General features: G+C 41.8%; 1 protein-coding gene across 2 annotated transcripts in view; it reads right to left on the bottom strand.

Annotated features, from left to right (window-relative positions):
- The window catches only part of SPATA6L (spermatogenesis associated 6 like), a 529514-nt gene that overhangs the window by 37145 nt on the left and 475177 nt on the right, over window positions 1–17192 (bottom strand). For both annotated transcript variants that reach the window (XM_086961205.1, XM_086961204.1), the window contains one exon: window positions 10472–10565. In XM_086961205.1, coding sequence (XP_086817331.1) covers window positions 10472–10565 — 94 coding nt within the window. The remainder of the gene's footprint in view (window positions 1–10471; window positions 10566–17192) is intronic.

Raw genomic sequence — 17192 nt, 5'->3', positions numbered from 1 at the left:
GACTCCTCTGTGACCTGGGCGAGCTGAGTCCACTGCCTGAAGCCAAACCTGTTCGGCCAGTTCCTTTCCCAGTGGGCGAATGAGATTAGCATTGAAGCACAACATGTCATAAACCTTTCATCGCACACAAACTAGGTCTAATCTCACACACACCTGTCTCCGTTTCTTTCTTTATGACTTGCTTTACGATGAGGAGGTGCCCGTTTTTATTAAGGGTACGTCGATATCTGATGGAAATACTGGGCCTTGCCGGATAGTTGATTGTGGGTTGGACAAACTGAAATATGGGCTTGTCATAATGACTCTGCTTTTTCTTTGTAGTAGAAATATGTGAATGGTCAACTGTAAAATAAGGAATGTTTGCCTAAAGCATAATATTTTGTATAAAAGAGAAGGCTGGCTTTGTAAGATTGAGCAGTCTCCTGAGAACATACACCGTGTTGTACTTCTAGGATACCTGTTACTGGCTGCAGCCAATAAATACGATCTTTGACTTCACCTAGAAGACTCTGTGTTTCTGTAGTCTGAAACAGGAAGGACTCAAAGTCTTCGGGTGTGTACCCTGGCACCGCTGGGTTCTTAAAACCCGGTACTTCAGTTTGGCGCCCATCGTGGGGCAATTTCAGCGGTACCGGTCCAAGCCAGAGGTTCGTGAGGAGCTTTGTGTGAAAATTCTGGAGGAAGGCCAGCCACTTCATCGACCCCTGTATGTCGACGTGGTCCGAAAGTCTTTGCTGCGAAGTTCCCCGCTTCCCGACGGCTACGAAGGACTGCTGCCCTGACTATCGCCCTGTTTTGGACCCTTGATGATTGGTAGAGCGAAATGGTAGACGAGTCTTCTGGTGACGTCATCGATACTTTCAGTTAAGTATGAGTGGAGCGTCTCCCAGTCCTTAGTTTGGTTCTTAGTTTTGGTATCCTTCCAGGATCGCTTTGATTTGGAATTTGCAAATCCCAAAGCCGAAGGACTCGTGTATTCGCAAGACTATCGTATTCGATAATCCTTTGAAGTTTGAAGCTAGACTAGAGAGCGTAGATACCTGGTCTTAGCAGACTTCGAAATATGTTTTGTTTTGGCTGTAATAAGGATTCCCGATTGGAGGACTCATGTCCGGTTCCTCCGATTGGAACTCCAACCTATGAACTCTATGTGAAACATGGGGTAGGCCGTATCGCATATAATGAAGTATGGATCCGATACACCAGGAAAGATGGTTTTCTAAAATGGCCTCAATATGGTAGTTTTGACACGGAGATTTTGGATAATTTAGAGGTTAATCTTTTTAAGAAGAAAGCCCGGCCGGCAATGTTTGACTCTTTTCGCATGTGGCGCAAAGAAGCCAAACAGAGAAAAATGAAGTTAGCGAAGAAAAATAAACAAGAACGAGGTATGTCTATGGTACAAGCAGCGGTTGCGTTTAGGGATAATGAGGAAGAGCAAGAAAGCGAACAAATGCTTAGGATGAAGAAGTTAGCGGTAGACAGATGCTACCCAGTTTTGCCGCGTAAAGAGCAGGAAGGAAGGGAAGATCTTGAGAAAGATCCTTTAATGTCACATCTCTTGAGTTCACCACCCCCTTATGCACAGAGTGCTACGGCACCACCGCCACCAGCTGTGATTGCACACCCCCAGTTGTTGTGCCACATGTGATTCCACCACAGCCAGCTGCTTTTCCGTTGGCTACTCCTCCTTTGGCGAAGCCTCCTCAGGGGCCACCACCTTTGTCTCCTTTTTTGTCTGCTACTTCTACGCCTGTTCTTAATGTTTCCTCCATTCCATTTAAATTCTTCTGCTACTGTTCTGTCTTCTCTTATTCTTTCACCTTCTCCTTCTGCTAGACAACGAATGACAACTACAGTTACGGGTTTCTTTTCTCCTTTGTTGGGACAGTTGGGTATGTCCCCCGTTATGGAGCGTAGACAGTCACGTAGTCAGTTGCCGAATATGGATGAGTGTACGATTTTGGACCATATGGCGAGTTAATGGATTATGTACGATACGCGATATGATCTTGAGGGTGTTATGCATGTTTTCCTTCAATGGGAAGCACCGAAGCAACGGTACGTTTTCGATACGATGTGTGCTTTTCTCGTTGAGAAATGGGATGAGGAAGTAGGGCAAGCTACTGACAAGTTGTATAGCATACGTTCCGAATTTGCGAAAGGAACGATTGTGAGTCCATCTGATGTTGAGAAAGCGGTTGCGACGTTGTTGTCATTTAGGAGTGAGTCTCCTTCTCGACAATTGTTTGAGTCTGATTCTTCAGTTGGGAGAAAGGCACGACAATATCCGATGAGAGAAGTTCCTCCGGTGTGGAAGGAAGAAGTGGTTGCTGGTCCAGGTAATAATCCGCCAGCTGTACCGGCTCATTTTCAGCGTGTTTGGGTACATGTTCCGTGGAAACGTGCTGAAGTTTTAGCTATTAAGCAGTCTTTGCCCGATCCACCCAAAAATCCAGCAGGGTACTATAAAGAGTTGACTCAAACTGTGAGTTTGTATATTATGAATTTGGCGGACATCGACATGTTATTTGGCAATGTCGTTCCGCAACCTATTTGGAGTAAGATTCGTCATACGGATCATGCGGTTGAATTAGGTGATACATGGGTTAATCTTAGAGACGCCGACAATAGACAAGTAGGCGGTGCTAAGCCTGAGGATTTGATTACTGAACTTCCTGAGAAAATGATTACGTATATGAAGACTTTAATGCCCGAATTGCGTGTCAATTGGGACAAATTGTCTGCATGTAAGCAGAAGAAAGACGAAACGGTGTCCGACTTTTTCACGAGGTTCGAAGAGACCTTCGTAGATCATAGTGGTCAGGATATGGCTACCGAGGGTGGTCAGAGATTGTTTGTTGACAAGTTTGTACATAATTTGCTTCCTAAAATATGCAATAAGTTGAAGGATTCTGAAAGTGCTTGGGCTGTTTCCACGTCAGCCCAAATTTTGGCTACTGCCCAGTACTATGAAAATAGGCGCAAAGATGAGTTAGAGAAAGTGGATAGGAAGACTAAGGAATTGAAGACTAAAGTTCTTCTACAGCAAGCTTATCCACCCCGTATTACTAGTCAGCGCGATTATCAGCAGCCTCAGCAGTATTCGAGAAACTCGCAAAGAAACGAGTTGTCTCAACAGCGTTTTCCGTATGGGCCTAATCAGTGTGCATATTGTAAAGAAGAGGGCCATTACAAGAATAGTTGTCCGGTTCTGTTACAACGCACGAATGGTGTTTCTGGTGTGAGAGGTAGAGGTGCTCAACAAGTGCCTAGAGGTAGAGGTCGCGGACAGAATGTACGTCCTTTGCCTCCGCAGAACTCGATGAATAGTTTTGATCAACAGCAGAGTTCGTCTGGTAGGACAGCACAGTTTTATGTGGATGATTACTATGTTGAAGGTGATGGAGCAAATGGTAATGGTTGTTAGGACAGCCATGGACAAAGAGAGGGAGTTGTTTCAGTTCCAGTAGATCAGAGTGGACCTTATGTTGAAGTGATTACATCAGGTGTGTCAGAACCTTTTCTGTTCGATACTGGTGCTACAAAGAGTTTTATTATGCATTCTAAACTCCCTGGCGCTCCTTTGTCTGGCTTTGATAATGTTTCTGTAGGTTTTTCTGGCACCACTGTTACGAATCCGATTTCTGCTCCATTGTCTCTTTCTGTTGGTCCTTGTAAGATCGAAGCACCCCTTCTTTTGACTACAGGTTGTAATGAGAATTTGTTGGGATTGGATTTGTTGAAGAGATTTTATGCGACATTGTATTGTTTTCCATCAGGAGTACATCTTACTTTAGGTAAGAGAGTGATCTCTCCGATGTACGTGTCGAAAGATTGTCTTCCATCTGAATTGTCTCTCCTACCAGATTCATTGTGGGCTACTGGTCCGAATGATGTGGGTCTATTGGACATTCCTCCATATGTCGTGACACTGAAGGCGAATGCTAAGTTACTGCGCATTCCACAATAACGCATCTCGAGTGATGGTGAGCGTGCACTTTTAGCGATTATTTATGATCTGATCGAAAAGGGTGTCATTGAGGAAATGAGAGGTAATGTGTGCAATAGTCCTGTTTTGCCTGTTCTGAAGAGAACTGATCCTTCACAGCCTCCTGTATATAGGTTTGTCATCGATCTTCGTGAAGTAAACAAGATTGTTGTTCCACAATTTCCAGTTGTGCCTGACATTACAGCCTTGTTGACTCTGATTCCAGCTACTGCCACATGGTTTTCGGTGATTGACTTGAAGAATGCTTTCTTCAGCATCCCGATTGCCATGGAGAGTAGGGACATTTTTGGATTCTCTTTAGGAGGTCACAGTTTTCGCTTTAAACGCACTCCTCAAGGCTATTGCGAGAGTCCATCGATCTATAGTCAAGCTTTGAAGACACAACTTGATCTGTTGACTTTACCTAATGGTGCAGCCCTTATTCAATACGTAGATGATTTACTAGTCGCTGCTGACACTGAGGAGATTTGCAGGGAAGCCACTTTGTCATTACTACATCATTTGTCTGATTGCCATCACAAAGTTTCTCTCTCGAAGTCGTAATTTTGTCGACAAGAAGTAACCTACTTAGGTCACCTCTTATCGAAGGAGGGAAGGAAACTGACCCCAGAAAGAATTCAAGCTATTGCGAAAATGAGTGTGCCTACGACACAGAGAGAAGTACGTCGTACTGTAGACAGTGGATTCCTAATTTTTCTTTGTTAGCGAAGCCTTTGGTAGCTCTTACTGTTAAGGATACTCCAAATCCTATTCCTTGGACTGACGAATGTCAAACGAGTTTTTCTGAATTACGTAATGCGTTGTGTTCGGCTCCTGTGTTGGGTACTCCTGACTACAGTAAGCCTTTCACATTGTATGTTCACGAAAGAGAGGGATGTGCATTGTCAGTCTTGACTCAACAGTTTGGCGATAAGCAACGTCCATGTGCGTACTTTTCGTCGACTTTAGATCCGGTAGCTAGAGCGTTGCCGAGTTGCTTGAGAGCTACGGCGGCAGCGGCTGTTTCAATTCGACAGTCTGCTGGTTTGGTTATGGATAATACGTTCGTTGTTATGGTTCCACATGCAGTGGATACCTTGTTGAACCGTACGAAGACACAGCATTTAACTAGTGCTCGGTTGTCAGGTTATGAGTTGACGTTGTTAGCGAGTCATGTGCACATTAAATGATGCAAGACGTTGAATCCAGCCACATTGTTGCCGATTTCAGTTGAGACAGATGATGATAATGAAGAACAGCATGACTGTTTTCTGAGAACTGAAGAAGAAACGAAAAGGGAGAATAGATCTTGGGGATACTCCTCTTCCTGAATGTGATGGTACTTTGTGGGTTGATGGTTTGTGCTTTAAGTTGTCGAATGGTGATACGACTGCGGCATATGCTGTTATGACTTTGCATACGATTGTTGAAACTGCATGTATTCCACATAATTCAGCACAAGCAGCAGAATTTATTGCACTTACGAGAGTATGCATGTTGTCGAAAGGTATGAGAGTGACCATATATACTGACAGCCAATACGCTTTTGGCGTGGCTTATAGCTTTGGACGTTTGTGGCGTGAACGTGGATTTTTAACTTCGCATGGGACGAAGATCCAGCATGGACAGTTGGTGAATGAGCTTCTTGAGTCACTGACCTTACCGTTACAAGTTGCGATTGTGAAATGCAGTGTACACGAAAAGGTTACTGATGATGTTGGTCGTGGTAATGCATTTGCTGATGAGATCGCAAAAGAAACAACAAAAGATGTAATGAATCGAATGTATGTAGCAGGCCCTGCAAGATGGGTTGGTGATGTTGGAATGTGTGAAGATACGATTGAGAGCGTGAAATCCATTCAAGCTGAAGCTACAGAGAAAGAGTTGAATGAATGGAGAGAAAGTAAGGGTAGATTGGTTTCGAATGGTTGATGGATTGATTTGTAAGAGCATCAGAGATGGTTGTTACCCGATGCGTATGTGCTTGCAGTGGTGACGATGGATCATGGAATGGCACATATTAGTGTGAAAGGGATTTGTAAGTTGTTGGCTCCGGTTTGGCAGAATGCGAGAATTCCAAAATGTGCAGAGAACTTGGTGAAGAATTGTATGGTGTGTCTGAAATACAATCCTGGTAGGGGAACTCCAACTCCAGATGGTCATTTTGCGCCTCCAACGTATCCGTTTGAGGTTTTGCAGCTAGATTTTATTCATATGGAAAGGTGCAACAATTTGAAATACGTACTGGTTGTTGTTTGTGCCTTTTCGAGATGGGTGGAAGCATATCCTTTAAAAGACAACACTGCCATATCCACAGCTAAAGCTCTTGTCAAGGAATTCTTCCCTAGATTCGGAATGCCAAGAATGGTCTGGAGTGACAATGGAAGTGAGTTTGTGGGTCGAGTGATGAAGAAAGTATGTGAGGGGCTAGGCATCCAACAGAAATTCCACGCTGCAAATCACCTCCAATCAGCTGGATTAGTAGAATGCTATAATGGCACATTGAAATTGAAGTTGGCAAAGATTCAAGCGAGTTCTGGTCTTAAATGGCCTGGCGCTTTGACTTTAGCACTCCTGTCAACGAGAATGACTATTCACTCGAGAGTGGGACTTAGTCCCTATGAGATTGTGTTTGGCCGTCCGGCCAATATATGGGGAGTGCCAAGGTCGAAAAAATATAGTGAACTCGAACATCCTGTACTGCTTGATTATTTGTACGAATTGACAGCTAAATTGCGTGTTTTACACCAACAGGTTCATGATACTCTGCCTCCGGTCTGTGAAGCTCCAGGACATCCTATCGATCCTGGGTCGTGGGTGCTTATCCGGAACTTCCAGCGGGCAAAGAATGACCAGCCCCGTTGGACCGGACCTCACCTTGTTCTTTTCTCAACAAGATCAGCTGTTCGAGTAGAAGGAAAAAGCACTGGATCCACGGCGTACACTGTAAGAGGGTCCCACTGCCTCTCCCGTACGACCGTAGGATCCAGGAGAGTATCGCTGACTCTGAAACAGAGACTGTGCTTCGTTTTCTGCTCTTTAGCGATGCACGTGTAAAAGGAACAATTTCTGAACAAGAAAGCGACAATATCTTGCAAGAAGCTGTGCCACCGTCAAGTCAATTGAACACTACAGAGCCTGAACTTTTGTTTCAGAACCAGACAGTACCTGGAAGAAGCCGCTATAATCTGAGGCTGAGAACTATGGACAAATAAAAATTCTTTTTTTCTATTTTTGAAATGTGCAGCTCTCTCATCTGAGAAACTTGCTTATTTTTGTTTTTCGAACCGCCATCCGGGTTCAGCTGCTAGGGTCACAGTTGTTTAAGTCTTTGGAGTGCAGCTGAAGACGTTAGGTCGACAGTTCTGGTTGGTCTAAGGGAGTTGCCCTGGACTGACAGAAGCATTCCTCAGCATGGAACACCCTACCGCCCGCCGCGGGCAGCTATTTAGAGAGGATGGAGTTTTTCGAGATGAAGAGACCTGTCAAACAGATGAACTTTAAAGCCAGAATGTGTACAATAATGACAAAAAAAAGATTTTTGATATTATGCATTTTTATGTTGCTTAGTGTAATGATGTTTTTAATAGGATATGTTTTATTCTCTTTTCAAGTGACCTTTGCATCCACTACACAGCCCAAACCTTCTCCAACTGTTTCTTTGCATTCTTTTCACCCTCTGCCTGAGCATGAGTCCACTAGAAGACTAGAGTTTATCAATAACTCTTTCATCCAGCTTTTGCACCAACACCAATTGGTAGTGAACACAACTAATTGTTGGGTGTGTGGTCTTATGCCACATACAACGGATAAAGGTATCCCATACTTGGTCTTACCATTTAGCTACAATGGTTCTTTGTGGGTGTTTCAGATGATGTTCATATATGCTATCGAACCATATCCTCCGCGTTCCACGAGAAGTAACTCGAGCAACAAAGCATTGGTAGTAGGAATTGCAAATATGAGCAGAACAATTGACTCGTACAGAACGATTACTAGAGATGAGTTGCAAGCGTACGTTAGATGGAATGTGACAAAATATGGAGTTGCTTTGAGTGAGAACCAGCGAGCGAAGAGATCCTCCTCGATTTGGATCGTACCCCATCAGGGTCACCTATGTCTGCAAGGTAATGGCAAGAATCCCAGAGCTCAGTTAGGGAAAATTATCTGCACTGAGACATACGTTTTTGCGTCTCAGACTTCCTCTCCGTTTCTAGCAGCTAAGGGTACCTATTTCATTTGCCATGATAGAGCCTATACATGGTTGCCCCCTGACTTCTCGGGCACATGTTTTTTTTCGTTCCTGTTGCCTCCCGGCTACAGCAGATTACCACAGGACAAGGATAGTTAGAGGTGTCATGAGTGAAGAAGACACTGCAGGACAAGAATTTGGAGATTTCGTGAAGGGTTTTCTGCTGTTTTGGGGACCTATGGTTAACAGCAGGAACATAAGGCAATTGACAAGGGTGGTTGAATCCACCGTAGTTGAAACTGTTGGTGCCCTTAGTAATTTTACGGCTGAGCTCCAGTCGGATTGCCTTATGACTCTTCAGAATAGGGTCGCATTAGATGTCATACTTGCAGACCGAGGTGGGGTATGTAAAGTGATCCAATCAAGTTGCTGTATTTTCATCCCTGACAACGCTCCGACGGTTTACCAGGCCATTTCCAAATTGCATAAGATCTCCGAATCTATCCACATGGATAAAGGGGATTGGTCATTGATGGGGTGGTTCTGGGAACTGATATCCGCCTGGGGATGGAAGATTCTGATAGTCATTGGGATGATCTTAGCCGTTCTTTTTCTGTTCTGTCTGTGTGTACAGTGTGCTCCTGCAATATGTGGCCTCTGTGCTACATCGTGTGTAAGGAAACCTGTATCAAGAAACGAGCTAAGTAATAGGATGATGCTATAGCAGCAACTCAATGACTTTATGAATACAGACCTGGACTCAGATTAGCGTGAGTAAAGGTTATTGCCTATGTAAGGGCAAAAGGAGGGTCTGTAGTACTGAAGATTCTGGACCCGTGTTATATACATCGTCGTATCATGACAATTTTGGTATCGGCAGACCGGTAATGATTGAGATACTATGCACAAGCATTTCCGTCATATTCCAGTGACGAAATCACCTCGAAATCAGAGTTTCCGTCTTGAACCCTCGGGTTCCATTTTGTGAACGGCAGCCATTTTGTGATTGCCCTCACCTAGGCTAAATGACTGAAGCCGAGATCGAGTCAGAAGGACACGTATACCTTCACGGACTCCTCTGTGACCTGGGCGAGCTGAGTCCACTGTCTGAAGCCAAACCTGTTCGGCCAGTTCCTTTCCCAGTGGCCGAATGAGATTAGCATCGAAGCACAACATGTCATAAACCTTTCATCGCACACAAACTATGTCTAATCTCACCCTCACCTGTCTCTGTTTCTTTCTTTATGACTTGCTTTACGATGAGGAGGTGCCCGTTTTTATTAGGGGGTCCGTCGATATCTGATGGAAATACTGGGCCTTGCCGGATAGTTGATTGTGGGTTGCACAAACTGAAATATGGGCTTGTCATCATGACTCTGCTTTTTCTTTGTAGTAGAAATATGTGAATGGTCAACTGTAATATAAGGAATGTTTGCCTAAAGCATAATATTTTGTATAAAATATAAGGCTGGCTTTGTAAGATTGAGCAGTCTCCTGAGAACATACACCGTGTTGTACTTCTAGGATACCTGTACCTGCTACTGGCTGCAGCCAATGAATACGATATTTGACTTCACCTAGAAGACTCTGTGTTTCTGTAGTCTGAAACAGGAAGGACTCGAAGTCTTCGGGTGTGTACCCTGGCACCGCTGGGTTCTTAAAACCCGGTACTTCAAATGTTCCAGTAAGCTAATGAGTCCATTTAGCAACAGGAAAGATTATGGCTATTTCAAACACTTAACTGTTTGAAAATGGCCTATTCACTGTGTGCATGGCGACCAATGGCCATTTATGTAGCACAGAGTATTGCACACACTGGACAGAATGGAGCACGGCGGCTCACAGCAGGGCATGTCTTTGTATCCCCGCTTATAGTTCAACCAGGGCATGCACAAAACCCCACAACTCAGCAAGAGCCCCTGGAGGACACCCACCTCCCCTTGCACAAATTTACAACAGCATCAGTCTCCAAACACCTGAAAAGTGCATGGAGGGGGGCCCCACGCTCCGGACCCAGTCAAGAGGTCTCAGGCCTACCCTTGCATGGTACTCGGAGGGGCCCCACCGGAGTTCGGCCCCCGCACCGCATGGGCTGCTGGGGCTATTGTTACGTCACGGAGTCCCCGAAAAGGAAATGTGCACTGATATTTAGGTGCTCCCAGGAGATGGGAACCTCCACATTAAGGAATCCATGAACATGCACGCTCAGTGACCAATAAACATATATACTATGCAGTTAGAAACATGCATCACTAGGGGTACAGTTCCAGTGTATTTCTATTACTCACGCTTAAAAGTCGCTGCTTTGCACGGCTGGACGTTAAAAGATTCCTCACTCTCTCATGAATGGACTCCCACGTGTTTGATTGATCTGTCTGAACCCTATAGATGAATACACAAAGCGTTTTGTTTTAGAATAAACTTTGCATGCAGGCCATGACACAGTGCAAGCATATTAACAATGGAACACAATACAAAGAAAATAGCATGTTGGTGAGTTACCATCTGTTCGTGCACAAAAGCGATAAAGCACATGCAGTTCATATTCTTTAAACACATCTAGAGGAGGTAAGTCATACCGTGTTGACATATCCGAAACTTCAGCTGTCTTTTAACTAGCAGAGAGGTCGAATTTGTCCCAAAAGTATCCATTTCATCAGGCCTTCAGCAGTGCATCTATGGCTTCATGGAAGGTATTGAAACTTGTTAAATGCTATGCACAGCAAAAATGTTGTTCTTCAAAAACAAATGTCCAGAATGGGCAACAAAAAGAAATGTTTCTAACACGGTTGGAGTTTTCCAAGCGTGTGGGGGTAATTTAGTTGATTTCCTGGTCAGGATCACCAGGGTCTCCCATGAGGTCCCAAACACGAAAAAAGTATTTCCGAACATCTGTCCTAAATATGGTGAATGGTTGAAGATACTTTGGCTGATGACTCAATATTTGATGAGCCATTTCCCTAAAGTTTCTGCCAGCACGGGCATCGCCACCGGAAATAGAGCAGTTCCTTCCACTCTAGATACAACGGTGGAACCATGACTTTAGCAGATAGGATGTCTGCTAGTTTTTGACAAAGTATCCAACCTGCACAACTCTACAGGAGGCTCATAGTAATTAATCAGCAAAACAAACATAAACGCAGACAAAATGATATTAAACTCAGTGCTACATTTGCTATTATCCAGGGAGAAAGAGAGGAGGAAAGAGAAAGGGAGGCTGGAAACAAAAGATAACATCTGGGCAGTTAGTTTGCACTCGAAGATAATATGCTCCATGATAACACCACGAATAACATAGGAGGTGATTTTACTAATCAGATTTGGAAATGTCAAGGTCTTTGATTCATGCCTGTATGGTTGTTTGATTGTTTTTTGTGTCACTGCACGGCTTTACTACCAGAGTATTACATTTTCAATTTCAACTTACAAAAAAATCATGACAAGAATACGGACTACCAGACTATTGAGCATATATGTACCTTGACGGATATAAGTCTTCAAGGTACATAGTTGTGGAGTTACAAATAATACATCTACAGTTACCAACCTATACTTACCTTCACAATATTCTGGTAATCAATTTTTTGGCCAGGATATTTTTTGCATGTCAATATTTTTGTACTACATATTCTGACATACAACCATTGCATGTGTAGTAAAGAACTGTTTCTTGAGCCCAGCTGCCAAAGGGACCCAGGTATTCCTCACAGAAACCAGCTTAACCTTTATGAGTTACATTGATTGGCCTTTGTATTAGCTCAGTCACAGCTCACAAAGACTATAGGCCAGATGCATTAAAGGGTTTTGCCCGTTCTGTGTCTATGGAAAAATGTGTTCATGCATATCGCCCTTTTACCTTTCCTCTCAACTAGCTTCCCCCCGTAGTTTCATATAGAGCAAACTTGATCCGAAGGTATCAGAGCGCTTTACATGAACACCACTTGCATAGAAGATGGACACGTTCATTTTTGTTGGGCACATGGAGATTGAGTGATTTGCCCAGAATCACAGGATGTTGAGCGTCCCTGTCGAGACTGAACCTGGTTCCACAACTTCGAGGTTGACCGCTCTAGTCGTAAGGCCACATCCTCTTAACCATTATACTGTTACTATACTGTTTAGTAGGCTCAAAATATCTGCTGCTCAAGGCCACCATGCAAGCAAAAGGTTCTAACATCTGTTTAACATCTTTGTGACTCCCCTGGTTTACCTGTTGGAGTCCCTGGGGGCTAGGGTGATGGCCTATGCGGACGACACGCAGTTATTGTTTACCTGGGGAAGGGGCGAGGACTCGGTCAACATGGCTCAGCGCTGTCTTTCCGCGGTGTTTCGCTGGTTGGCCAATGCACAACTCAAGTACAACGAGGAGCAGTCGGAGGTGCTCTTGTTTGGAGCGTTTCCTGCTGGTTTTAGAACCAGACTGTGGCCTCCGGACTTTCCACCCCCCAATCAGACAAGGGCCTTGCAAAAAACTTGGGGGTCTGGTTTGAGGAAAATTAGAATTTTGCGACGCATGTCAAAAAACTTACAGGGACCTGTTTTGGCATACTTAAAACCCTGCGTAAATTCCTCCCCCTTCTGCCTGTGGTGGCCAAAGAAACAGTAGTCCGGGCATTGATCCCCTCTCGGCTGGATTACTCCAACGCACTCTTAGTGGGATGTCCAGGCTATCTGATAAAAAAATTACAGGTAGTCCAAAATGCGGCTGCTCGACTCCTTTTGGGTCTTTCTTCTAGGAAGAGCGTGCGGGTCCATTACCGCCATCTTCATTGGCTCCCAGTTGAGGCCCGTTTGAAATTTAAAATGCTGGCCATTGTCCATCGGGCCTTATATGGATTGGGCCCACTCTATCTGCAGAAGCGCTTCTCTCTCTATATTCCTTCCAGGACTTTGAGGTCCTCGGACCAACTCCTTATTCAGAACCCGCGCTTTTCACGCCAGAGGCTAGGTGGCTGCTCTTTCACCCGTAAGGCTGGCCTAGCCTGGAATGAGCTTCCTCTTGCTCTCAGGAGGATTTCGGATCCGGTTGTTTTCAAAAAGAACCTAAAAACACTACTGTTCTGAGCCCATTTTCTTAGAGGCTCTTCCTGTTAAGCTGGTGGGTGGGGGTTCAGGGTAGCAGCACCGGGATAAGTATCTTGTCATAAGCTTGTGCTTTTTCTTTTTTTCTGAATTGTTTTACAATCCTCGCTGCACTTGCCTTATCTTACACCACCTTAAAATGCCTACCAGTTATTTCTTTTAGCTTCTTTGGACCACTACTGAAACGTGCAAAGTGCACAACTAGGTTTGTACAAGTATACCTTTTTGACCGTCCAGGAACACAGAAATAGCCAAGAAAAATCATACATATACTGGCTTTAGCAGCCTTTTGTGTTGCATAAAACCTACACTTCACACTGAGGGTAGACCTCACCGCCTACTTAAGTGGGAAACCTGGTGGACAAGCATTGATTGTGTCATCTACCGATAATAAATGTGATACTCAAATTCAATCTCTACTACAATGGCAAAATTATGTTTTTGGAAAATAACACTATCTTGGCATTTAATATCTGCATAGGGTCAAAGTAGCCCCTGCTATAATACAGTGCCAGTTAGTTGTGCCCCTCCTCCTAAATCTGATGCTCATAAATACTGCAATTGATCACCTCCGAGTCTGTCCTCCATGCCTTCTCCTTGGACTCAAAAAATCACAGCCATAAATGATGGTCACCCTGACGAATCTCTAGCAATGTCCCTGGTAGTTTTTCTAAAAGCTTGTCCCCAAAGGACCAGTTGAGCGCCTGCTCATCCAACTATATCAAAAGAACCAGACCAGGACTGATACCAGCTGCGGTTCACTGAAAAAATATAGAATGCAAAAATATAGATGAAAAAAATATCGAAGAAAAAATATAGAAAGACAAAATATCGAATTCCTATCTTCAAACAGGTAAGTACAAAAATATTGAATCAAAAATATCGGAAACAAATATATACTTAGTAAAAATATTTAATTCATTTAAATATCTAAAAAAATAATTTAAAATTAATAAAATAATAACTATAATTAATTAAAACATACTTAAACATACTTAAATAACTTACATATTATTGAATAATTAAAGTTAAAAAAAATAAAAATATAATAAAAAATTTTAACACATATATATATATATATTAACATAATATTAATTAAAAATATACAATATTTTTGCTGTAGTATAGCAAGAGGTTAAAATTTACTATTATCACTCCAGCAACTGCAACAGTAGGGTAAACGTTGGATAGCGTAGGGGTAAAAATTACTATTTCCACTCCAGAGAGTGCAACAGAAGGGAAAGCATTGGATAGAGTAGGGGTAAAAATTACTATTCCCACTCCAGAGTGTGCAACAGTAGGGAAAGCGTTGGATAGCGTAGGGGTAAAAATTACTATTTCCACTCCAGAGGGTGCAACAGTAAGGAAAGCGTTGGATAGCGTAGGGGTAAAAAGTACTATTCCCACTCCAGAGAGTGCAACAGTAGGGAAAGCGTTGGATAGCGTAGGGGTAAAAATTACTATTCCCACTCCAGAGGGTGCAACAGAAGGGAAAGCGTTGGATAGCCTAGGGGTAAAAATTACTATTTACACTCATCAAGTTGCTGGTTGGGGATCCGTCGTTATGCATCTAGACCGAGAGTCATAGCTGGCTATAATCGTCAAGTGTTACGAACATGGGGATGTAACAAAACCCAAGAACCCTGACTCTCGGCGGACTGATTATTGAACGCTTAGGAATATATCCAAATACCTGTTCTACATCATCTTTATGGATTCGTGACAACCACGTCGCTTAGGAATACATCCAATTATCTGTCTCTGAGCTCGTTCCAACCGCGCCGTAAACCTAATCTCCTACCAATCTGGAAGTTAGTAGTGTCAATACGGGATAAGCATCAGGCCCGGCTTACAGTTTACACAATAGATCCTTCAACGAATCGGCGAAACAGCAAAAGAGAATATTATCACGCCTTAAGGAAATTCAACTTTCATGATACTACTATTTACAAACTGCTAAAGGACGTTTCGCCCTCATCCTGCTCAAATTAGTTTCACTCTTATGCAACGACTGGTAACATCAAGCAAATCTTTCTGCCAGCACATAGGTTGGATATACACATTCTTTGCAATACATGGCCACCTGAGGAAGGCTAACTGGCCGAAACGCGCGTTGTGAATTACCCTGCCGTATTGCATACATCACTTGTCTGGTCCTATGTTTTATGTTTGTTTGTAAATGGTTTTTAAATGTATAGTCCTATGAACTATAAACCAGCTTCACTATGAATCAATTTAGAAAATGAAAAAAGATATATTTGTACACAAAGAATATTTCTAAAAAACCAAAAAAAAGATTTCTTCATGACTAAATAAAAGTATACAAATTATTATAATTGTACTAGTGGGTGGTGAGTTCATTTATTAGTCCTTTATGGTGTTTATAACAATTTGTGGTTCATAATTCTTGTATTTTCACTTGACTATAGACCTTTACCAAACTCACTCCAGAGGGTGCAACAGTAGGGAAAGCGTTGGATAGCGTAGGGGTAAAAATTATTATTCCCACTCCAGAGGGTGCAACAGTAGGGAAAGCGTTGGATAGCGTAGGGGTAAAAATTACTATGCCCACTCTAGTGAGTTTAACAGTAGGGAAAGTAAACATTTAATATATTAATACAAATAAATTAAATATCAATACCAATAAAAAATTAATTAAACTAAATTACAAATTTAAAATTATGTAATAACTAATCAAATAAAAATACAAATAAATATTAATTAAAATTAATTTCCTATTAATACAAATTATTTACCAATCAACAATTAATTAACAATAAATTAAAAATCAATACCAATAAATAAATAAAAATGATTAATTTAATTACAATTAAATTACTTCTCACCCTATTCCCCAATAAACATGCAACCCACTACGGAAAATACATTAATTTAATTAACATAATTATCAATTAACCAAATAATAAAAATTAATTACCAATTAAAAATTAATTAATTACCAAAGAAAAAATAACAATTAATTCTAAAAGAATACCAATATTAAATTAACAAATTTAATTTATTACAATTAAATTACTTCCCACACTATTCCCCTATAAACCCACAACCCGCTACGGTAAATAAATTAATGAAATTGACATAATTATCAATTAATCAATTAAGAAAATGTCATTAACAATTAAAAATTAATTACCAATTAAAAATGAATCAATTACAAATTAATAATTAACAATTAATTCAAAATTAATACCAATAAATAAATTAACAGATTTAATTAATTACAATTAAATTACTTCCCACTCTATTTCCCTATAAACCCACAACCCGCTACAGAATCAAACTACACAAAAATTAAATAACATAAAAAGATGCACTTAAAAAAATTCGATATTATAAAAAATTCGATATATCTTAATTGCTATATTATATACTTCGATATTTTAACTTTCTATATTTTAAAAATCGATATTAAATTACTTACCTTCAAAACTATACTTTTCACCTCCATATTCTGTCCATTCGATATTTTGTCCATTCTATATTTTTACTTCGATATTTGTGTCATTCTATATTTTTGACTCGATATTATGTCTTTATATCACCAGCTGCACCCTTGAGAACTGCAAAACATAGTTCTCTCCTTGCATATCCTCCACCTGCCAACACAAAACCTCTTGCATCCATAGGAAAACGTGGGAGTACACCACTTATGGATGCTACTCAAGGCACTGATGGTATCCTCTCAGGGACTTTGCTAAATTCTCATTTTCACCGAACATGGTCAACATTTTCTATGACATTACCTCTGACTAATTTACTTTCTAGATATCACAGAAACCTGGTTCTCCTTTGAAACTGCTCCTATCCACAATGATCTTCTATCACCTTTCTACAATATCTTTAAAAAAAATAGAGAAATGGAAAGTGCTGAAAAGTTACAACCTACTATACAACATGGTGTCGTTT

This window comes from Lissotriton vulgaris, chromosome 3_1, assembly GCF_964263255.1.
Source record: "Lissotriton vulgaris chromosome 3_1, aLisVul1.2, whole genome shotgun sequence".
NCBI lineage: Eukaryota > Metazoa > Chordata > Amphibia > Caudata > Salamandridae > Lissotriton > Lissotriton vulgaris.
The sequence above is the reverse complement of the archived record's forward strand: the minus strand, read 5'-3'. Positions and strand labels throughout refer to the sequence as shown.